Source organism: Lytechinus pictus, chromosome 2 (genome assembly GCF_037042905.1).
Source record: "Lytechinus pictus isolate F3 Inbred chromosome 2, Lp3.0, whole genome shotgun sequence".
Classification (NCBI taxonomy): Eukaryota; Metazoa; Echinodermata; class Echinoidea; order Temnopleuroida; family Toxopneustidae; genus Lytechinus; species Lytechinus pictus.
Genome location: NC_087246.1, coordinates 12,245,656 through 12,270,848, shown reverse-complemented (window position 1 = coordinate 12,270,848; position 25,193 = coordinate 12,245,656). Strand labels below are relative to the sequence as shown.

General features: G+C 34.9%; 2 protein-coding genes across 10 annotated transcripts; one reads left to right on the top strand and one right to left on the bottom strand.

The window, feature by feature from the left end:
* Positions 1–5,312: 5,312 nt before the first annotated feature.
* Positions 5,313–14,975, bottom strand: LOC135153265 (300 kDa antigen AG231-like). Of its 9 annotated transcripts, XM_064095753.1 has the most exons (12): positions 14,780–14,975; positions 11,783–11,818; positions 11,174–11,206; positions 9,524–9,559; positions 9,090–9,125; positions 8,713–8,748; positions 8,342–8,377; positions 7,888–7,923; positions 7,519–7,554; positions 7,136–7,171; positions 6,752–6,787; positions 5,313–6,157 (listed from the first exon to the last, which is right to left on the bottom strand). In XM_064095753.1, the coding sequence occupies exons 1-12, from the start codon at positions 14,883–14,885 to the stop codon at positions 6,153–6,155; spliced, it is 468 nt and encodes a 155-aa protein (XP_063951823.1). In that variant the 5' UTR covers positions 14,886–14,975; the 3' UTR covers positions 5,313–6,152. The 9 variants fall into 9 exon arrangements, with proteins under 9 accessions (XP_063951823.1, XP_063951828.1, XP_063951824.1 ...); XM_064095758.1 differs by lacking the exon at positions 6,752–6,787; XM_064095754.1 differs by lacking the exon at positions 7,136–7,171.
* Positions 14,976–15,552: 577 nt separating this feature from the next.
* On the top strand, positions 15,553–19,693 carry LOC129284309 (collagen triple helix repeat-containing protein 1-like). Its single transcript, XM_064106241.1, has 4 exons — positions 15,553–15,618; positions 16,022–16,171; positions 16,888–17,095; positions 19,481–19,693. The coding sequence occupies exons 1-4, from the start codon at positions 15,553–15,555 to the stop codon at positions 19,627–19,629; spliced, it is 573 nt and encodes a 190-aa protein (XP_063962311.1). The 3' UTR covers positions 19,630–19,693.
* The last annotated feature ends 5,500 nt before the right edge of the window (positions 19,694–25,193 follow it).

Here is a 25,193-nt window from a genome sequence, read left to right as displayed (position 1 = left end):
ACCTCAACAGTATAATTACAAAATACATAATTATGTATGCATTTGGATTAACTAATTCGTTTAAGTTACAGTTTAAAAGAAGTGAATAAATGATAAATGAAGGTATTGTTAGTTACTGGTAACTTTTTGAAATTGCATTTTATTGTAATATGTTGTTTAGTTTAAGTATTACAGGTGTATCACGTCATAAGCTCCTGTTCCCGATGATTAATTATTACCTTCTCCAGTACACATAATTTATAAATTCATATTCTTTATTTTCTAACAAGAATGTAAATGGTAAGAAAATTAATATTCACTTGAATTTAATTGAACAATAAATTGATCGTTTAAATTTCATCAGCCAATTAAAATCTATTGCTTGAGTCACTACATTAAAGTGTGTGCCGCCAGGATTACTTGAGTGCAAGGCTCTGCTAGAAGTGGTGTCCCCCTCTTCGCCGGCGGTGTCACCGTATTCACAATATATATATCATGTATATGGGAGTAGCGTATTTTAGCATCCACTTCGCAGACGCTCATTTCAACGTTGAGAATCTATTGAAATGCCCGTAAAATCACAATAAAGTTGGTTAACCAGGACACCACATCGTCTTAAGATTCGGACCGGAAAAAATTGCAAACACGTCCTTTGCCGAGAGTCAAAGAAGGCAATGCTGTTTTTATTCACCGATTTTCAACGAAGGCTGCTTTGTTTATAAAGGGTTTTTGACAAAAGATTCTCTGCGTTATAGAAAGCGTCTGTGAAGTGATTGCTAAAATACCCTGTTTTCACTCAGCGACGTACGATGGATTTGAGAATAGAGGAAACATATTGCCAAATACCCAGTGTGACAAGAACAAAAAAGGAGTCTTTGTCGACAATTAGAGACTAAAAAACGACAGTTTACTCTTTGATTTTGGATAAGCGAAAAAAAAATCGTCAGCTATAAAACTTATTGTGAAACTGCGGTTCTGGTTCACCAATACTCGGCAAAGAACTCCCAGCTGTTCTTTGTCATTTTGACATGCATTTTGCAATACATTTACCATGTTCTTGAATTCTCCTTACGTCGCTAATTAAAATCTCCCTAATATCTTCAATTTACAAGATATTTGCAGCGACTGACATCAGCCCTCGGTCGACTGAAGCTTGCCAGAAAGGCGGAGCTATACTTTTACACGAGACTAGGAATTCTTTTAAATCAATTGCATTCTACAGTGTTAGGTAATTGATTTTTTTCACAATGAATTCATACAATTGCAGTTATAAATGCAATTATGATTCGTAATGTAAATAACATGCAATTTTTCTGTGAATTATGCATAACATTACTCATTTAAGAGAAGCAGATCAACTCGGAAAGTGTTGGGCTTATGCAGCAATATCATACAGATAATCTAGGGTATATACAATGGTATAATGTCTATGCGAAATTGTAGAAACTGTCTTTCTTGTCGCAAACACGCATTCCCTCATGGTATATTTCTTTTAATGTCTTAAGTGCAACTAAAGAAGAATGGATACCATATAAACTCACAAGGGGGTCCATAATTTTTCCAAAATACCACCCATTTTCCTTTCCGATGAATAATTGTAATCCAACCCATGGATGAATGCTTGTGTTTCCCAATACCCAAACGGTGACGCTAAACATTCCTGTGCACATGGAACAGATTAAAGTCCACTTAATCTTCTGAATGTCATCAAAATATTGACGTTGTGCTATGAACAAGAATGACGTCATGAGCCAAGTCACGTAAATCTTAAAGACAGCAAATAGGATCATGAAGTAGCTTAATATCTGATCGTCGTTAGATACATTTTGCGAAAAGATCAAGAACGTGATAGCCCCAAAGACGCGAAATAAGCTAAGAATGAATATACCGCCACACCCAAGGAGCAGGATGCGATCACTACTCGTCAGTCCATTAAGCACTGACATTCCTCTTCTCATGGGGAAACTTTGTGACCTTTTGTTCGTGACAAACGATTGGAAATGGAGTGTGCCTATGAGTGGAATGCCGCACGCGATCTCACAACACCTTATTAAATAGAAACGGGATTTTTGTGAAGTGATTTTATCCCATCGCAGAAAAGGCACAGTAGTTGTATTGATCAAAACAAGAAGTAAAAGTCCCAGGAACAGTTTCAAAATAAATTTATTCAGATCCCGTTTTCTATTATTAGTATGTACTTGTAAGGATGTTATGTCAGTTTGAGAAATGGAATCGCAGATGTGCAACGGTTTTCGATAGTTTATCCACTTTGATACAAAGATGTAGATCTTCCTCCAAATTGGTTGAGAATGCTGTTTAGGCACATATTCAAATGAAGGAGTGGCATCTGGTGAGAGTTTCAAAACGCCTTTTGGTAAGGTACTGCTCCACATATGCCAAAAGATGCCACCTGCGGTTATTCCACATTCTCCTACAAAGGAGACCGTTGTATCTTCAAAATCAAATACAAGTTGTCCGAAACTTCCGTTCAATTTGCACGGTTGCTTTGGCTGCTCATCGTCAGAAGAATCGAAAGGAGATCCTATTTGGGAAATAATAAGCCAAATACAACCAGCGAACATGAATCCAATAGGGTAACAAAATTTCCCGCTTCTGGTGAAGATGGCGTCGTAATAAGAGTTCAAAAATATCAGTGATAATACGAGCATACTTCCACACGTTCCATTTACAACCGCCTGAGCAACGAATGAGACTTTCCTACCGTATGTTTCATGTGGTTGCAAGATGCACATGATATCAGCGATAATCACTATGATGATTTTAGCAATGGAAACGAACGTCAGTATTGTGTAAATTTGCAAAAGAGATTTGTGAGGTCTCTTAAACAGCGGTGCAGAATGACAATCCCCATCGTGGGTGTTTTGTAGGCCTTGGGATACTCTATCATGAACTTTCTTGTAGTCCTCAAACATAGAATGCTTGGTACCTATATTTTCAGTGAGAGATTGGCTATCAGTTGATTTAGGCATAGCGTGGTTCTCATCCGTCATTATATCTTGGCACCCAGTGAAGAGGACTGTCTTCCTATCATGTGTTTTTGGTGATTCTATCCCAGGACAAGCTGGATGATGATGATCATCAGGAGTATCCGGGCTCTGCGTGATACAGGAATGTGATTCTTCAAGATTATTGTCTTGGTATGGCCGATATGTATTTACATTATCAGGACTCCTTTCCATTATCTGAAAACCGACTGCCTTGGCACAATGGCGGCAACTCACTGGCCAAAATACTTCTTGAGCCTGATGGTACGCAGTCTTGCCGCGAATGAACCGAACCATGATGATGTCTCCAAACAGTGCGAGGAGAATCACCCCAACACACGATATGGTATAAGCTAAGTCATCTGAGTTCAATACTCCGACAACAACGTCACTGTTTGGAAGAATATTCATTGGTAGAATATTGCAACATATTCCCAAACTGACGACGAAACACATCATAAGTGTTGCCTTAAATGGCGCTAGTTGTGCAAATTGATGATCCATTGTTACAAAATTTACAATTTTGTTTTCGTCTTACGATATGTTTGACATGACACTGACGTTCATGTAATAGATTCAAGTTGGAGAAAATCTGGAGAATCGGTAGGTTTCAAAGCAATAATTAACTCATATGCAAATCAGAATGCAATTCAATATTCAAGGTCGAGTTTCCCTAAGGAGTCGTGATAAAAGTCTTGCAGATTTCCCTTCACCAAACTAAAATGAAATGACCTTGGTTTCTCTTCACTAAAATGAAATGAAACGAAATTGCTGCCTAGCAGAGGGGAGAACGTTGAAATTGATCTGACTCTGTAAAGAACTTCTCGGTGAAGCTCCAGTAGTTATACCACGTGTATCAAAGCTTTGTTAAATTTGAAACCGAACAAAGACTCTCGTCACGTCTTCTCTTCGTTGCTTATGGTTTTGCAAAAGACAAAAACGCTGGATGAGGCATTAAATGCACCAACTGTCATAATAAGGATTTTATATTGGCATTGGTACAGCCATGGTAGGGTCCATGGTACAGCACAGATCTTGCCAAACATCCTAATGAGCTGTAATCGCATCTCATGATAGATGTGCTTTCAGTTTTGGTTTATATGGCTCAAGAAAGTACTCTTTTATTTTTTGTATAATACTTGTATATACTTTGATAAATAGTTTAAACTATTAATTAATGTTACTCGAAATAAAGTGTGATACTGAAACTTCAATAATATCATAAAATTGTGATTCGTCACCGCGATCACTTTCTTTAAATGCACAAAGCATCTTACCACTATTTCTCTTTGCTTCTCATGCAACCATACTTATTTTACATTGCCTCTGATAATACAGGTTTACTTCCTCTTTTATTAATGTTTGTCGCCACACCCTTCTCTAATCTCTATCACACCCAGACAAACAACTATTACACCCACACTTATTCTATATTGATGCTTACGTCTCGCGTTACACGTTTAATTGCAACAGGAAGGCAAAATGCAGTTATTCGAGACAATCCAATTCACAGAATTTAAAGATTTGTCATTTGATAAAGCCGATTGGCAAACGTGTATACATTACGATTCACCATCTAAAACTGATTTTAGGTATGGAATTTACTGGCTTCCTTTGCCAAAATGGTGAAGAAATTTCATTTCACTTCTTTAAACTACAGCTGGTGGAAGAATTAGGGCTGTTTTCAGTTTTTCAGGTGACGAATGAGGTCTCATTACAATCTTTCTACACATTTATATATTTCTAAAATGAAGCGGTCAAAATTACATTTTGATGGTCAGTCTCTAAGTTAATCCTTATTTCATAGGATTTTTGTTTACTGCTATTAAACATGTGTATCTATGATATTTACAGCCGTGACTCCTTCAAAAACACAAAAAAAAAACCACATACACACACTCCCATCCCCTTCACGCACTTCACACACGCGCGCGAACCCGCACACCCTCACAGGCGTACACTCTCAAATACACCTGACACACTAACGCACTTGGGCGTTGTGGCGTACGCCTGTAATCCAAGCTGTGGGGAAATTACAAATTGATGCAGAGGTTCGAGGTTCGAGCCCTGGTCACGTCTTTCGGATGGTGACGCTAAAGGTCGGTCCCAGACGTTAATAATCATATCTGATTGATACACTCAAATACACACACACACACCTGGGAGTGTTTCATCAACATTTTGGTCCGACAACTACATAGACACTTCCTGGTATGCACACACACACCCACGCACACTCTCGCACACCCATAGGTCTTTCAGAGAGAACACCCAACACACAAACACATACGAACATACAACAATACCGATTACAAGGAACAAACAGTCTTTGTATAGTTATGGACCTGCTCAACAAATTTAATTGTCAAAATCATAGAAGAATTATGGTTGACTTTGTCGCATCTCTTTTGACATTAAAATACTTCCCATTATGAAACACATTGCAACTATAATAATTTATTCTTTCTTTCGAGGTATATGTATAGATGGAAACGTGAATATACTCAGCAAAACATAAACCTTAATAAAATGAGTAAATATCACTATTCATTATATTGTTAAAATAGTAATGATGACCAAAATGAGACTACATTATCAACCCTGAAGGGACAGGGGTACTTTTGAGTCTACATGGCTACATTGCTGGATCCAATTGCAATACATAAATTTTTCGAATTACCATGGTAAAACACACTTTAACCTGTCCGATAATATCTGGGGAATAAAATTTGACAATAGTCATAATAGTTACTGATCGCATGATTTGACGGAAATTTTATTTGAATTTGTTGAATTCGTATGCATTTTCCCCATTCGTACGTCACCCTTCGTCCGCCTATATTCGGTCAGGTGTGAGGGGGCTTTAAACGGTGTTGCTTAACAATTTTTGAATACGTTTTTACAGTGTAAGAATCTCATATTTCAAATAAAGAGTTGAAATTAATAAGCCACGAATAAGCAATACTAGTCTTTTTTATTATTTCCATTCACGTATGCTCTCATTTAAAACTGATACACGTTACAGAAACTAATTGTGTTACTTCATGTTGCTGATATTGTAGAAGAATATCTAAATTTGGTTTGGGTGTGACTCCATCTTGTGGTAACTATGGTAATGAGAGTTTACACAGCAGTATGACGTCAAATCGACCAAGAAGGTCCCTCCGATCATTCTAGATATAAAAACAACATATAAAAAAGAGGTGGTGATGCATTTACTTTCCCCGTCAGTACTTGTGTACCCGACGTGAGAGGGCAGTATACAGTAACATATTTCTCAGTTAAAAGATTATAATGATATTTAAACTTCCTAGGTATGAAACTACAAGTTTACATATAAGAGTAGAAAACAAAGAATACCAAATAAAAATGATAGTTCATGTATAATGACATAACTGAAAACACACTAGCTTACTTCTTCATTGTTATTAAATTCATTGCTAAACTAATTACATTACATTTAGAACTTCTTCTAGCGCTCCCCCCTTCCCCTCTTATTTTTTTATAATTTTGATAACACAATAATAGATGTTCTATGTTAATATGTTCCATTAATTTGGTTCTCCTTCCTCCTTTATTTTTTCTCCCTTCTCTTTTTTTTCTTTATCATCCTTTTCTTTTAATTATTAATCTCTTGTTTTCTTCTTCTTTATCTTATTTTTCATTTCATTCTTATTCTTCCACTTCCTTTTCGTCTTCATCTTCTAATATTTTTGTTCATTCAATCAAAATATCAAATTAAAAGATTAAACTGAAATTTAGCTTACGATTTCCAAGTAGAAGAGATTCCTCTACGTCAACAGCTAAATGTGTATAGAAATAAAAGAAAACCAGATCGTATTTTATACATAACGAAGATAAATATATAAATAATAATAAATAAATATGATAACACAAATAGAAAGAGCATCACTCAATTTTCATAAGTTCAATTAATTTGCTTTTCTCTCCTCCTCCTTTACTTTTTCTCCCTTTTTTAGTTTTTGTATCATCTTTTTCTTCTACATGTAATCATTCATCTCTTGTTTCCTTCTTATCTGATTTTTCATTTCATTTTTATTCTTCCACTTCCTTTTCGTCTTCATCTTCTATTATTTTGGTTCATTCAATCAGTATATCAAATTAAAAGATTAAAATGACATTCCAATTACGATTTCCAAGTAGAAGAGATTCCTCTACGTCAACAGCTAGATGGGTATGAAAATAAAAGAACATCAGATAAACGTATTTTATGTATTACGAAGATAAATTTATAAATAAGAATGAATAAAAACAATAACACAACTAGAAAGAGCATCACTCAATTTTCACAAGTTCAATTAATTTGCTTTTCTTTCTTCCTCCTTTACTTTTTCTCCCTTCTCTTTTACCTTTTCATAATTTTTTCTTTTAATTATTAATCTCTTTTCTTCTTCTTTATCTTATTTTTCATTTCATTCTTATTCTTCCACTTCCTTTTCGTCTTCATCTTCTATTATTTTTGTTCATTCAATCAAAATATCAAATTAAAAGATTAAATTGAAATTCAACTTACGATTTCCTAGTAGAAGAGATTCCTCTACGTCAACAGCTAAATGTGTATAGAAATAAAAGAATTCTAGATCGTATTTTATACATTACGAAGATAAGTATATAAATAAGAATAAATAAATATAATAACACAAAAAGAAAGAGCATCACTCAATTTCATAAGTTCAATTAATTTGCTTTTCTATCCTCCTTTATTTTTTCTCCCTTCTCTTTTTCTTCTAAATTTTCATTTCTTGTTTTCTTCTTTATCGTATTTTTTTTTCATTTCAGTTCATTCATATTTTTTTAACTTCTTTTTCTTCTTCATCTTCTATTATTGTTGTTCATTCAATCAGAATATCAAATTAAAAGATTAAATTGAAATTCAACTTACGATTTCCAAGTAGAAGAGATTCCTCTACGTCAACAGCTAGATGGGTATAAAAATAAAAGAACATCAGATCAACATCAAAATTACAAGAATTATGTCATAGCTGTAAACACAAGATATGATATATCTTTCAATTTCATTAAACGTATTTAATATATTACGAAGATAAATATATAAATAAAAATGAATGAAACGATAACACAACTAGAAAGAGCATCACTCAATTTTCACAAGTTCAATTAATTTGCTTTTCTTTCTTCCTCCTTTACTTTTTCTCCCTTCTCTTTTACCTTTTCATAATTTTTTCTTTTAATTATTAATCTCTTGTTTTCTTCTTCTTTATCTTATTTTTCATTTCATTCTTATTCTTCCACTTCCTTTTCGTCTTCATCTTCTATCAATTTTGTTCATTCAATCAAAATATCAAATTAAAAGATTAAATTGAAATTCAACTTACGATTTCCTAGTAGAAGAGATTCTATTACGTCAACAGCTAAATGTGTATAGAAATAAAAGAATTCTAGATCGTATTTTATACATTACGAAGAGAAATATATAAATAAGATCAAATAAATATAATAACACAAAAAGAAAGAGCATCACTCAATTTCATAAGTTCAATTAATTTGCTTTTCTATCCTCCTTTATTTTTTCTCCCTTTTCTTTTTCTTCTAAATTTTCATTTCTTGTTTTCTTCTTTATCGTATTTTTTTTCATTTCATTTCATTCATTTTATTTTTTTCACTTCTTTTTCTTCTTCATCTTCTATTATTTGTGTTCATTAAATCAGAATATCAAATTAAAAGATTAAAATGAAATTCAACTTACGATTTCCAAGTAGAAGAGATTCCTCTACGTCAACAGCTAGATGGGTATAAAAATAAAAGAACATCAAAATTACAAAAATTATGTCATAGCTTTAAACACAAGATTTGATATATCCTTCAATGTTATTAAATGTTTCATATATACTAACAAAGATTTATATACATAAAAAAGAATAAATAGATATAATAATACAATTACGAATAATATCACTCAATTTTCATAAGTTCAATTAATTTGCTTCTCTTTCCTCCTCCTTTACTTTTTCTCCCTTCTCTTGTTCTTCTTCATCATCTTCTTCTTCTTTATCTTATTTTGCATTTCATTCATTTTATTTTTTTTAATATCCAATTAAAAGATTGCGATAAAATTCAACTTACGATTTCCTAGTAGAAGAGATTCATCTACGTCAACAGCTAGATGGGTATAAAAAGAACATCAGATCAACATTGAAATTACAAGAATTATGTCATAGCTGTAAACACAAGATATGATATATCTTTCAATTTCATTAAACGTATTTTATACATTACGAAGATAAATATATAAATAAGAAAAAATAAATATAATAACACAAATAGAAAGGGCTGCATCACTCAATTTTCATAAGTTCAATTAATTTGTTTCTCTCTCTTCCTTCTTTACTTTTCCCCCTTCTTTTTTTCTTCTTCATCATCTTCTTCTTCTTTATCTTATTTTTCATTTCATTCATTTTATTTTCACTCTTCCACATCTTTTTCTTCTTCATCTTCTATCATTTTTGTTCATTCAATAAAAATCTCCAACTAAAAGATTGCAATTAAATTCAACTTACGATTTCCCAGTAAAAGAGCTTCCTCTACGTCAATATCTACAGGAGAAATAAGATAAACATTGATACATGTAAACACTTATATATTTGTGTTATGGCATCATAAAGTCATAATCTAGGTGAAATCACATTATTTACAACTAAATATGATCAGAGTTATTGTGACAGAAAAAAGCAATAACAAAAACACAAATTAAAACTTCGTATTTTTTAGCTCTTCCTCCTCTTCCTCAATTAAGGTACTGTTGGATAATTTGTTTTTCTGATTTAGAAAAGGAAAACGCAAAAACGAAGAATAAAATATGTAAAAACGGTAAAATGCTTCGTTTTTCCGTTTTACTGTTTCTTCCATATTTTAACTTTTATTTTTGTTTTGCTTTGACATAACAGAAAATTGAATTAAGATTCTCGCTTCGTATTTCTGTTTTTTTTTTTTTTTTGGGGGGGGGGTTCGCTTTGACGAAACAGAAAATTGAACGCGCCTTCTTATTTCCTTTTTCTGTTTAGAAATCAGAAAAGTAATTATCTAAATAGCCAATAAGCTGTCGTTTCGATTGTTATTCGGGCCTGATTGTAACAATATGGACTTTAAGATTCTGAACAGGAATCTTTCTCATGGAATAACAATGGCAAATATTTATCAACCCAATGAAAGAACACTTCTTAGTTTTCAAGACATCAAAGCGTTTCGGAACCTATTCGATTCAGCGCAGAACCGCCAAGAATTGACCCGAATCAATTTTGGCCATCCCGAATAAAGTCGAATACCATTATGGCAAGAATCGAACCAAATGTGTCCCGAATCGAGCCGAATGTTATCCAATTACTCCGATTACAGCTGAATGATGATCCGAGTATTGACCCGAATCGGAACGAATATGGCCAAAAATTAACGCGTAGAGCTCAGACCGTTATACGGTGGGCGCGTCGTGGTCTAGTGGTTCTGACTCTCGCCTTTCAAACAGATGGTCGTGGGTTCGAATCCTAGCCATGGCATCTTTTCCTTCCGCAAAAAAATTATCCACACTGTGCTGCACTCGACCCAGGTGAGGTGAATGGGTACCCGGCAGGATTAATTCCTTGCATGCACTGAGCGCCGGTGATGGTAGCTCGAGCTAAAGCCGGGGTAATAAAAGCAGCGCTTTGTATCCTCTGGAAAAAGCGCTTTATAAATCCAGCTATTATTATTGTTATTATATACAAATAGGTCTGAATCTTCATGTTTGAATAGGTCTGTTCGGCTCATTTGCCTGTGTTCTACCCTCTATTCAGGTGCTGATTCGTATGGATTCGTGGAGGTATTTTAGGGTTACACCAAAAAACGAATTCTCCCGAATAATTTCGGACCGAATCAGAGGCGAATCGGTACGAAACGGAGCACAATTGGCAATTGCCAAGAATTGACTTCCCAAAAATTGCCCAATGCCTCCCAGAATCGAACCGAATTCCATCCAGGTACATCTCGAATGTGTCCGAGGAAGAAATTTGTCGTGGGCATATTCAGGAGTATTTTGGAGGGTATTCGGCGGGTTTTGAATATTTCAAAACGAGCCAAATCCCTCCACAAATGTTCCTGAATCCCTTGCGAATTTTCTCTTATTCGGGGAGGGAGATCAAAATTATCCCGAATCCTCCCGATTTGATTCAACTTACCACTCCCAAACTTTGCTTCCTCCACGTCAATAGCTATAGAAATAGGAAAACACCGGGGCTCCGTTTCATAAAGGACTTGCAACTGTTGTAATCTGGCCATTATGGCAACTATTATGGAAACCTTGATTTTGATTGGCTGCTGAGCCCTGTTGCCATGGTAGTAAAGATACAACAGTTGTAACTCTATAATTATGAAATGGGCCCCAGATCAACATCGAAAGAACAAGAATTATGACATAGCTGTAAACACAAAATATGTTATATCCTTCAATTTTATCAAATGTATTTTATATAATAACAAAGATAAATAGGCCCTATAGAAATAAACAAGTATAATAACAATAATATAAAGAGCATCACCCAATATTTTTCATAAGTTCGATTATTTTGCTTTTCTTTCCTCCTCCTTTATCTTTTCTCCCTTCTCCTTTTCTTCTTCATCATCCTCTTCTTCTAATTATTCATCTCTTGTTTTCTTCTTCTTTATCTTATTTTTCATTTCATTTATTTTATTTGTATTCTTTCACATCTTTTCTTCTTCATCATCTATTATTTTTGTTGATTCAATAAAAATATCAAATTAAAAGATTAAAATGAAATTCAACTTACGATTTCCTAGTAAAAGAGCTTCCTCTACGTCAATATCTACAGGAGGAGAAATCAAAGAATATAGTAGGCCCTAAATATATACATGTAAACGCTTTACTATATACCCCTTCCATGTTATTCAATTTATCGTAAATATTATAGGTTTCTCAACATAAGATCATTAACTTATGTATTCAATACGTAATACCTCAGTTTATTTCTTTGCATATTATACTGTGCATATCTATCTTATGACAAATTAGACCTATTGTGACACAAAAAAGCAATAACAAAAAAAAACCTTTATTTGTAGCTCTTCCTCCTTCTCCTCAATCAAGGTACTGTTAGATAATTTGTTTTTCTGAATTCGAAAAGGAAATAGCAAAAACGGAATATTGAGTGAAAATTCATACTATTTTTGAAATTTAAAACAGAAAAACGTTCGTTATTTTGTTTCAGGAATGAAATATGTAAAAACGGTAAAAGCTTTGTTTTACCGTGCTCCTATTTTTTTTCTTAATAATAAAGCCAGGGTTACACCAAAACCGAATTCTCCCGAATAAATTCGGTGCGAATATGTCCTTATTCGGATGAATTCGAAGCCTATTCTTTGATTCGGGGAGCTCCCCGAATCAGAGACGAATAGATCCGGAATAGTTCCCGAATCGTAGCAGAATCGCCAAGAATTGACCCGTATCAAGTTTGGCCATCCCGAAAAAAGCCGAATGCCAACCCGAATTCTGGCAAGAATCTAGCCAAATGTCACCAGATCCGAGCCGAATGTTGCCCGAACGCTCCGATTACAGCCAAATGACGACCCGAATCGGAACGAAAATGCCTAATGCAGCGAGTCTGCCAACAAATTTCTCAAAAAAGCCACCAGAATGGTCCGAACTGGAACTAAATCGACTTTTTCGACTGCCGTTCAGCCATATTCTTGTCTGTTTGGCTCATTCGCCTGTGTTCTGCCATGTATTCAGCATTCAGGTAATGATTCGTATGGTTTCAGGGAGGTATTTGGGGCATTCTGGGCATTTTCGACAATATTCGTGATATTCGGGTCTATTTGGCTTTTTGATTCAGACTGTTACTCCCCGAAAAATACGAATAGGTCCGGATCTGCCCAGAATACCCCGAATTCCATCTAAATACATCCCGAATGTTGCCCGAACAAAGTTTGTCGTGGCTGCATTTGGAAGCTTGTTTTGGAGGGTATTCGGCTAGTTTAAAACATTTCAAAACGAGCCGAATCCCTCCACGAATGTTACGGAATATTCCCGAATTCACCCGATTAGGTATTATATTTGAATAGATTTGCATCTGATTCGGTTCCTATTATGTAACTGATGTTTTAAGCTATATAGGGTTACACCAAAAACGAATTCTCCAATTCTCCATTTTAAGGACAGTGCCATTAAACAGATATGTATCTCACTGATCAAATAATGCGAGTGCGAAGTGCGAGCTGAAATTTTTTATATTCAGACCAAAAAAGGGACGTTATAAGCAATTTTTTGTAATCATGATACGTACCTGTCTTGCTAAACACACAATACAATCGCGTAATGCGAGTGCCAAGCGCTTGCTGATTTTGTTAAAATTACATCTAAACACAATCATTGTAATCATGATTAACATACACATCTCATTAATCAAATTGTGGAAATTCAGACCTGAAGAGGGGCATTATAAGGCTGGTTTGTAGGAATTTACTAATACCATACGTATTTCACTAATCAAGTGATTCGAGCGCGAAGCGCAAGTTAAATTTTTTTGATATTCAGATCGGAAAAAGGGACATTGCAAGGACTGATTTTAGGAATTCATGAAGAACAGATTATTTCACCAGTTCACTAATGCGAACGTAAGCACGGACAGAAAATGTTTGATATTAAAACCTTAAAATGGGGCAATCATTTTAAGTAGTCATGGAAAAGAAGCATATGTCACTACATAAAACAATAATATCTCGAAGTGCGAGGAAATATATTTGGTGTATATTGACTTGAAAACGGGAGGTTTTAGGACAACAGGATTATATATCACGTTGAACAGACAAAGTGAGCGACAGGAACAATGAAGACATAGGCCCTGAGCAAATTGTGTTTCATAAAGTTATGAAAAAATGTTTATGTAATATAACATACATCATTATAATATAATATAACAAGATAATGAACAATAATTCCTTCTTTCCCCAATACTTTTCTCTTCCTTTCTCCCTCTTTTTCTCCCTTTCCCCGTAGTTACGCCACTGGTGGCCACATTCGGGAGTATTTTATAGGGTATTCGGATGGTTTTGAACATTTCAAAACGAGCCGAATCCCTCCCGAATTTTCTCGCATTCGGGGAGGGAGAACAAAATACTCCCGATTCGGGGAGATCCACTGATCTGAATAGTATCTGATAGTGTACAGATCAGTGGGGGGCTCCCGAATCAGAGACGAATAGGTTCCGAATCTATCCGAATCAGGCCATATTCTGGCAGAATAAGTCCGAATTCATTCGAGAGAATTTGGTTTTGGTGTAACCCTGGCTTTAAATAGCCAAAATAGTTATCTGGTCTTTCAAAAGAAGAAGAAGAAGAAGAAAATTAGCTCATCTGAAAGCGTTATTTATTCTATATTCTGCTGATATCTAAAAATTGTAAAGTTGAATAAAAAAGAAACGATACAAGAGTTCAATTGATGACATCCTATCTTGCGGACTGCTTGGAGTTGTATTAATATTTCACAAAGTGCCCATTTCATTTTTGAGAAAACTCGGAACTTAAACCTTCTCCATGTTCTTTAAAACTCCCACTGAATTTCTTCTGCATTCAATCCATAACTTGTGTGGGTTACTGTTGATGAATTTTGATAAGCTATATATCATTTTAAAACTTAGGATGTGCTTTTTAAGACCCATAAAATCCTAATTATTCATATCAGGCCACTTATTGATTGTGGCTGCGTTTGTGAGGTAGGATCACTTCTTGTTTTAGATACTCCCGAGGTAGTTATAAGAAACCAAACTTACCGGTATCAACGTCAGCTCCACGACCTGTAGGCTGTGACAAGCCATTACCACTGATCTGGTTCACATTGAAGACGATAAGAAACAAGACAGAAAGACTGCACTTCATCTTCTTTCCAGATTAACAAAACCAAGACTAAAAGGGAAAATTCGAGTTCTGTTGAAACTTCTGTTGCAACTTCCACCGTCGCTCGTGACTGAAGCATTTGAAAATTTAAAATCTTTTATAAGCCCTTCATGATTTAATTACATGAAGCATAAAATATTCAGATAAGAGAATAATTTGTGTGGTTCTTTTGATTAAAAAAATGGATTCTCCTCAGATTTTCAATTAACTTTTTAATTAACAAAGAATAAAGGTAACCCTTACAAATGACATCTATTCCGCGGTAAAATTATCTTTGCGGCTTGAAATTTCATTAACCTATATAGACCGTATGGTATTATCTTAAATACTTTTATTTTCGTTGACAAATATATCATTTTGATTCGGTTTGGTTTGCTGCTTTGGCAAGTTTGGGACAATACTCTCACTTTATGATTGACCTAAATTGTATTCACATCTGGCAGGCGGTTGAAATTATGAAAGAAAAGGTGAAGTAACCTTTAGGGAAACCACAAGGCGAAAGAAAAAGAAAAACATAATAATAATAATTTAAAAAAGGTAACAAGAGATATGCCCAAAACTCCGAACCGATCTTGGTTTACTACTAAATAGCCTCACGTGAGACAGGACGAGGGAGGGATATATTGGACTGAGATACAGAAAAAGTAAAATGAAACGACCATTACCATACAACTGTGAATGTAAAGTATATTGTGACAAGAAAGAGGAATGCAGGGTAAATTATGCAATGCGTGTCAAAATAAAACAAGAAACCCAGAAATCGAGTATATCATAACTTAATCACGAATAGGACTACAATTGATGACATAAATCATTGAAAGCTTAGTCTCCTCTTTTATCTGGTATGATTCCTCATCCACGCATGATATGAGTGAAAAAAAAACAATGGAGAAGAGATACCGAAAGGTCAGTTGGTGCACGGTATCTGTATTTTAAGAATAAAATCAAATTAATGTACGTATTTTCAATATCTGCTCATTAATACCTATACATCTAAGAAAATAGTCAAGAAATATTAATGTCTGCTTTCTGAAAATGAATTAACTTTTCTGGGACGTAGATGATTTTCAACATTCCTCTTTTATAACAATTTGATCTTCTCTTTACCTGTATAATAGGAGTGCACCACGGGTACGCCAGGACCAGCTGGACCTCCTGGTCCACTGGGGCCCGAAGGGGAGTCAGGGGCACCTACCCCTGTCACCTCGAACTGGAGACAATGCTCGTGGTCAAGCATCGATGATGGCACAGATTCGGGACAAATAAAGGTATGAAAGAATAATACTGTCAAATAACAAATCCGACACAACTATAATTGGAAACACTCATTTAAATATGTTTGGAAAATAAATGGGAATATAGAGAACAAGGATTTTAATCAAGGTTCCCAGAGCTATCATCCCTTATATAGGCCCTATATATATATATATATGTATATATGTATAGATTATGTTAGTAGACTGCTACATTAACATAACTCTGGTGTCTTTGGGGGAGATAGGAAGATAGGTAGACGGAATATAAGACAAGACGTTTTGGACATTGTAAAATACTGGGATTTTTTTCTGTTGTGCCATCTATATGCCCTCTTAATAGGCTCTAAATCGTCAGATACAAACTCCCAGTGATGGATAAGGATACCAATGGTCAGTAAAATGTAGAGCCTGGTTCGAATCCGGGCAGAAACATGTTTTCGACATCACTAAATTTTTAAGGGATGCAGGCTCTAGGGAACCTTGAATATCTATTTCACAACATCTTTAAATAAAAGACTTGCTGAAGATTTTGTACATGAAAGCAAATCTTTGAAAGATACTGTTCATTAAACATACTGTTCATTATGCAGGCTATACGCCCCCAAATAAACGAGCTTCTGCTAGTTTACCTTTATGAACCTTCACCTCACCTCACCCCAACCCCCACCCCCCCCAAAAAAAAAGGGGGGAATCGCTATCTTTCTATTTTATTTTATTTTTCATTCAAGACGTGTGACTTTACAAAAGAATATTCGGATACTGCTCTGTACGTCTCCTTCTCGGGTAACCTTCGGCTAGCTGGATCAGGGACGGGCTGCTGTAGATGGTATTTTACCTTCAATGGAGCTGAATGTTCTAATCCGAATAGGATCGAAGCAGTGGTATATGCTTCGGGATATGACAGCTATAATCTACATCGACCAAGGATTATGATGGGTGAGCATGCTCATTTCATTTCTTAGTTACAACCTGTGCCGATTTATACACACTATACTCAGTGCAATCAATCATATAAATCACACTCACAATCTTTATATTACGGGGCCCTGTGGAGCGGTTCATCAACATTTTCATCTGTCAAGTTGTCGAATCAGACAACAGTAAATTTTCTAGATTTTGATTGGCTGAAAAGCATAGTTACTAAGGTTACTGTCGGATAAAACGCCTGACAGGTCCTGTAATGAAACGCCCTGAAACGCTCCGGCCTGGGGAGCGTTTCATCAACATTTCGTCCGACATGTTGTCGAATCAAACAACTTTGAACTTTCCTTGATTTTGATTGGCTAGGACGCACTGTTATGGTGACCATACATGGGATAAAATAGGCTTTGTCGGATAAAACGTTCGAAAAGTACTTTCATGAAATGGCCCCATGGGGAGCGTTTCATGGAATGACTTGTCGGACGTTTTATCTGACAAAATTTGTTTTATCCGACAGTTACCATAGTAACTGTGCCTTCCAGCCAATCAGAATCAAGGAAAGTTGTCAGATCTGACAACTTGTCGGACATAAATGTTGATGAAACGCTCCCCTGATCTTGCGTTCGGAATATAATTTTAGATGAGAATCCCGGGTGTGAATCGACCACTTTTATAAAAAGAACCATGGGGGTTGACGCGACAACCAGAACCCCACCCCTGAGTGCCGTCAAGTCTGGTATATTAAAGCCAGTGCAAAAATAGGCCTACACATTTTACAAAAAACAAGAAGATGTCACAATGGGTGGTGAGACAATCAGATCATTTCTAAGTGTCAAATATAATGGTCAGAAGGGATAGTTTTGGGTGTAGGCCTACATTAATAATATTTTCAAAGGTCAAGAACGAACTGACCAAAGTTCCATGGAAAGAAGTGTGCTCCAGAAAAACACGGAAAACATCAGTGCTCCTAATCTCAACAGCCACTATGCTATATATTATGTAGGGGAAAGTATTCTTTTTTTTTGTGGGGGGATGTTGTGTTGGAAAGGAGAAAAATAAATTAAACAGAATGATGAAAGTTTGAAAGAAATCGGACAAGCAATAAGAAAGTTATAGCTGCTTTAAAATTGAGATCACTAAGACTTTGTAGATTTAAAATTGGCAAATGGGTAAGTAAATTACATAGAGATATATAACTACTAGTAGTAATATATCTCTTTGGTAAATTATGACAAGGGGCAAGGACAACTTTCCCATAGGCCATAGAGTTAAAGGACAAGTTCACCCCCAACAAAAAGTTGATTTGAATAAAAAGAGAAAAATCCAAAAAGCATAACACTGAAAATTTCATCAAAATCGGATGTAAAATAAGAAAGTTATTACATTTTAAAGTTTCGCTTAATTTCACAAAACAGTTCTATTCACATCCTGGCCGGTATGCAAATGAGGAGACTGATGACGTCATCCACTCACTATTTCTTTTGTGTTTTATTATATGAAATATTCTAATTTTCTCCTCATTGTCAAGTGAAACAATGATTAATTCCTTCCTGAACATGTGTAGATAGCATTGTTTTATATGGTTCAGTCAAGTTGGTCCTTATTGTCAAATCTGTAAAAAATTAACAATTGTATAATTCAAACACTAAAAAACAAAAGAAATAGTGAGTGATGGACATCATCGACTGACTCACCTAATTGTGCATATCACAGTTTTGTGAAAAATAAGCAAAACTTTAAAATTCCATAACTTTCTTATTTTACATCCGATTTTGATGAAATTTTCAGCGTTATACTTGCTTGATTTTCTCTATTTATTCAAATCAACATTTTTCAGGGGTGGACTTAACCTTTAATAATCAGGGATTTGTGGTTTTCTCCTAGGAACCCATTCCCCTGGGGCAGTAATCTTAATATAACCCAGGTAGTATATTGTTTTATGTCCTCATAAAAGAAAGATATAATTTGAAGTAAAACTTTTTGGGAAAATGAAATTTTAGCCATTTTATGTATTGGAGTACACGAAAGATTAGTCCTTGCCTTACATCACTATGACATCACATATACGGCCAATTTGAAGTCTCCATGGGTATAGTGATTACCAATATTTACAACTTTTAAATATTTAGAACTTTCTAATTGTTTGTCCGATATTTTTCAAACTTTCACTTATCAACTTGTCTGATATTTCATTTTCCTAAACATTGGGTTGGATTCCCCTTTAATTCTTATATAGTTTACTACGGAACATTGCTATTTTATTAGGTATCAATGTCTGTATTATTTTTTTCGGTCAAATGCTTGCATGGAATAACAATTATGCGAACTATTCAAGTAACATTTTCAACCGCCATTAAAAAAGTTTACCTCACGAGAAATGTTTTATCCTCGATTTCTCAGGTTATTGCTCTGGGATAGGAACTGGAAGTGTGACAGTCGGATTCAGTGTAGGAGCGTGTAGTGGCTATGGGACCTACGACTGCTATACCGGCTGGAATAGCGCAAGCCATATCATGATTGAAGAAGTTACACCTTCACCATATGACTGAAGAGGGGTGATGACAAATTTTTGACGTTGAGATTCAGACCTCGAAAAATACCTTAGTCACGTTAGTAGGGCTATAGAGAGGGTGAATTTGGTAGGATGGGGAAGGGTAAAGAATTAAAAGAATCCCATTATTATTTTAATTATTCATCGGAAATAGGCATGCATGGTAACGTTACCGTTTTTTGTTAACGTAAAAAATAGAATTATTCGAACAAGATGTTCTTTGAATGAACTGATAATTTGTCATAAGCACTTTTGAATTATCATATTATGTACACAGTTGTGCTAAAAATATAGTGAACCCCACCATAAAATGCACTCCTCCATGATGAGTGTAGACAACATTACTACAAATTAAATGTTCGGCGAGCCCAGATAAAGAAACCTTTATTGAATGTAATTTTTATCCGGACTTCACAAAACTTGAACACTTTATACATGTTTTGTATTCTTTGGGGCTCACTATACTTTTGAGCATCACTGTAGCTTGTTAGCATGTGAGATCCAGTGACTTCTGGCTGAAATTTCCCTCTCCATTTATTTTAGTCATTATTAATATGATTATGATTAAGTCGACAATTTTATATGATTAAGTCGACAATTTCCTTTTTTTTTTTCATTTTCAAGGGGATCAACACTTTACAAGATTTGCTTTTAGTGGACCCCCTCATTTCCATTTATGCTAAATTCTATCCTTTTTTTTACGAGATAAGAATGTTCATCTGTAAAATTGTATCCAATTTACATCACTTTGTATTATGATTATGGAAATGAAATCATATTTGAAATGTTAGGTTTGACAGATTTCCTTTTTGTTGCACATTGATATTATGACAGTTTTCGCATTTACTACGGAGCCGCTCTCTACAACGCAACAAATTCATTTGAAAATGCAAGTCAAATCACAACGGAGAGCCGAGAGGCTTTTGTCGAAAGTGGGTGGACTCGGACAGCAGATCATCTGAAGATTTGCACCGGACGAACAATGGCAAATATGTCGTCCAGAGCCAAGAGACTACGCTAATGTCCTGGTCCACCAACTTTCGACAAAAGCCTGCAGCTCGATTTGACTTGCTTTGTCAAAGGAATTGGTGCGTTGCTGAGAGCGGCTCCGCAGTAAATGCAAAAATCTTTATTGTTAAGTTACAATGAACAGGGGCGGCATTAGGGTATTTCTATAAAGATGTTTAGATGACCTCAGGGTGAGTTTGATTTACTTTTAACGACAAATGATATAAGACAAAGCTATTTCTCTAACTTTTATTTTCACTCTCCCTTGTTCTTATTTTCTTTACACTGCGTGAAAACTTGGAAGGAACTAATTTGTTTGTGGCTATTAATAACATATTTGGGATATTTTTTGTATTTCATGGGCTATTTTTTGTGCACATCCCGCAACTAGGTAATGCACAAAACTAAAAGCTTCATAACTTTCACAGCCTTTCAAACATGTTTAGAACAAAAGATTCTTTCTCTGTCATTCTAGTGACAGAATTGGAGGTTATTTTCGGGAAAAATAGTCTTTCAAAAGAATGAGGTTTTTGGACATCCATGGTTAATTCAGGCTACAAGGGGGGGGGGGGATTGTATGTTTCCTACACTAATTGAAAAACCATAAAGGCAATTGCCACTGTGACTTACCCTTGTATGCACCCCCCCCCCCAGAAAAATATGCACTCTGTACAGAAATAGAAATTAGTAGAAGTAGGGTTGTTCCTGAAATTAATAAATATGTAGGACGGTCTATATTAAGTTTCATAATTTATCATAATGAAAAAAAATACATTACTTGGAGTTTCATTACCGTTGGTAGGAAAAGTAAGCTTGAAAATACCTTTTTTCTTAAGTAATTTTTTAAATTATAAAACTTTCTTTAAAAGGAGTTTTCTCTTTGTATTTACTGCTGTGATAAAATGTGAATTCATTTGACAAATTAGAACTCATGTATCAACATAACAAACAAACAAAATTAAACAAAGATATTATCATTGTATGATATCTTTATTATAAAAAACTGTACATTTCTTAAGTACTGGCATTGAGGCAAAGTATGAAAAAGAACACTTTATGATAATCGATATCAAATATTTATCAATAACAAAGAAATTGAATAATAGCTTATTGCGTTAACTTATGACGAATTCATGAAAAATTGAAAAAGCAATATGTACATACACATGTAAAGCCATGTTGAAGCAAAATATTCATTACCATCTTGTTTTGTAGTAAACAGGGATGAATCCAAGGAAAACTCAAGGTCACATTTTTTTGTGTGTGTTTACCTTGACATCAATCTGATTTACATTAACAAAATGTAAACCTTTGGTTTACTTGAATCCAGCAGCATTCTGACTGAACTTAAAGCCTCAAATCTTTCTCTTCTGATCAATATTACTATTAACAATAATTTCAAAATTCTGGAATTCATTAAAAACAAATAAATTAGAAAAAAAATAAAAGTATGCCAATATAGACTCCATAATCTTATACATATACACCTACATAACCTAAAACATATATGAAATATAATCTACAAATCAAATGTAATCTTTGATGAACTAGAAGGATCAACTAAGAACAAATGCTGCACCACTTTGACAAAAGAAAGTGTATTTTCTTGTAAACGAGCAAAATGTGTTGGTAATTCACATAGATCACATAGAATTCACCAATGCATTGGCATGATGGTTAAACTAACAATATTTCATAGCAAGCAGGGGAAGTATTTTTTATATTTTATAAAATAAAAGTTGGCACTGAAGTGAAACTTAATTTGTAAAATGAAAACATGTCAAAACTTCAATTTTGATTATGTCACTTACTTCCATTTGTCAAATTAAGGCAGAATACTTGTACAGAGTGTGGATTCCTCATGCAGTTTTTTTTTCTTGCAGTACAACCTATATCAGGAAAAAGTCCATTCAATTATTAAGTAACAACCGAGTGGCAAGATGCCACAATCATGGGTGGCATGCATTGGGCATGTAAAAAATAATATTGCATTGATGGAAAGGAATGTTAAGAAATAAGAAAAGGGAGGAAAGAGCACGACCAACTCCAGGTGGAGGGTTAAGAGAGGCAAAGGACAAATGAACAGAAATCAAGACAAAAGTTCCTGACTATTGAAAATGAACCCTGATCTTTTGAGGCAAGAAAGTGAAAAACAAAGTAGCTAACAAAAATAAAGGTTTCCATAATGGCAAAGTGTAATCCTTGAGTCTTCATCAAATTGGCTCTAGGTCAAAATGGTCAAATGGTTGAAATAAGATCAAGAGATTTCTGAAACAGTCTGAATGTAAAGGTCAATTAATAGCAAGCACCAATCAAAATTGGAAGAGAAGGCAAAGATGAACTAAATTTCAAATAATAAACAGGATTGAAATAAATGGATTACCAATATCAAACTTTCTATGTTCACAGACAGTTCTGAAACATGTTTAGTGGTTTGTAACCAAGATAGATTAACTAGAAGTTCTGGGTAGGAGGTGAAATGATGAAGCTGTAAAGAGAGAATTTGAGGCTATTATCAAAAAAACAAAATGTTTTGTCATTTGAAACAGTACTGAAAGGTTAAAATCTTCAGTTAACCTCAAACTAAAATGATGTTACAATCCCAAAGGAAGGTAGTAATAAGAGGAAATTGGTAGAGCAAACTATTCATATCCATCAATGTGAATAAAATGATATTAGCATACAACCAGTATGGATTAAGAGAAAAATAAACCTTATATGGTTTAAGCAGGAGAGGAGACAGTACCAACTGGCATACCAAAGAGAAAGTGTATAAATTCTAGGTATCTAATCACCAAATGCGGAGACATGGTGTTGACAGATTTGCTCATGAAAAAGAAATATAATGGATTAAATTCCAGATGTTGGTGTAGACGGACATGCACATTTGATGAATTCTATTTTGTTTGTTGTATAATGTAAGGTTTGCTGTATATTTTCATATTTGACTGATACTGGAATGTTACATGTTACATTTGTTGTATTTTATGATATATGCTCTATTTTGTGGTGTTATATCTGCTCTATGTGATTATTATGTTATTCCATTTGATGTTTGTTGTTATATATGGAGCAACACATGATAAAAACAAGTGGAATGCCTCTGGCCGTCTCACCTGCATCACGCGATTCAATATAGCAGCAGTGCTGATTTTGAAAACTACTATAACTCGCACAAGATGTTCAGTGATACTTGGTTACTCTTATTTCCACGTTTTATGAACTAGACCAATACACTCATAGAGATATGATGGCAATTCAACAAATACCCCCAACGTGGCCAAAGTTCTTTGACCTTACATGATCTTTGACCTTGATCATGTGACCTGAAACTCGCACAGGATGTTTAGTGATACTCGATTACTATTATGTCCAAGTTTTATGAACTAGACCAACACACTTTCAAATTTATGGCTGTAATTCAACAAATACCCCAATTTGGCCAAAGTTCATTGACCCTAAATGACCTTTGACCTTGATCATGTGACCTGAAACTTGCACAGGATGTTCAGTAATACTTGATTACTATTATGTCCAAGTTTCATGAATCAGATCCATAAACTTTCAAAGTTATGATGGTAATTCAACAGATACCCCCAATTCGGCCAAAGTTCATTGACCCTAAATGACCTTTGACCTTGGTCATGTGATGTGAAACTCAAGCAGGATGTTCAGTGATACTTGATTAACCTTATGTATAAGTTTCATGAACTAGGTCCATATATTTTCTAAGTTATGATGACATTTCAAAAACTTAACCTTAGGTTAAGATTTTGATGTTGATTCCCCCAACATGGTCTAAGTTCATTGACCCTAAATGACCTTTGACCTTGGTCATGTGACATGAAACTCAGGCAGGATGTTCAGTAATACTTGATTAACCTTATGGCCAAGTTTCATGAACTAGGTCCATATACTTTCTAAGTTATGCTGTCATTTAAAAAACTTAACCTCAGGTTAAGATTTGGTGTTGACGCCGCCGTCGCCGCCGCCGCCGCCGCCGTCGCCGTCGGAAAAGCGGCGCCTATAGTCTCACTCTGCTATGCAGGTGAGACAAAAATGGAGCAAGAATTTCATGTCATTCCTGGATAATCTGCCTGATAACTATATTATCCTAAGAGACTCAGCTTACCACATCTGCATCCATCTGTAAATCACTGAGTAGTAAACAAAACCCAAAACAGAGAAGAACGCTACAATCTGGACGCTATGAAACTTCACCAGATTGTAGAAAGAACAATAGGAGCTACAAAGCTTCAATGGAGATTGTGACAGCTTTTAATGAAGAGAATCGAATGGCTGCAAAACGAGGTGAACTCCCGACCTCCAAATGTTTGTTTGCTATGTCGGATTGTCCTATTTGCATAATAGATACACCAATTACAATGTAATATCAACTCTATTTGCTAGCCAGGTAAGTAAATCAGACAACCAATTATTTTTTATGGCAGAGAAGTTTAGAAATTATACAAAATTGATAAGAATAACAATAAAAAGACATTGTTTCAGACTGGAGGGGGCTAACTTCGAAGATAGGCACAGAAATCATGAGAA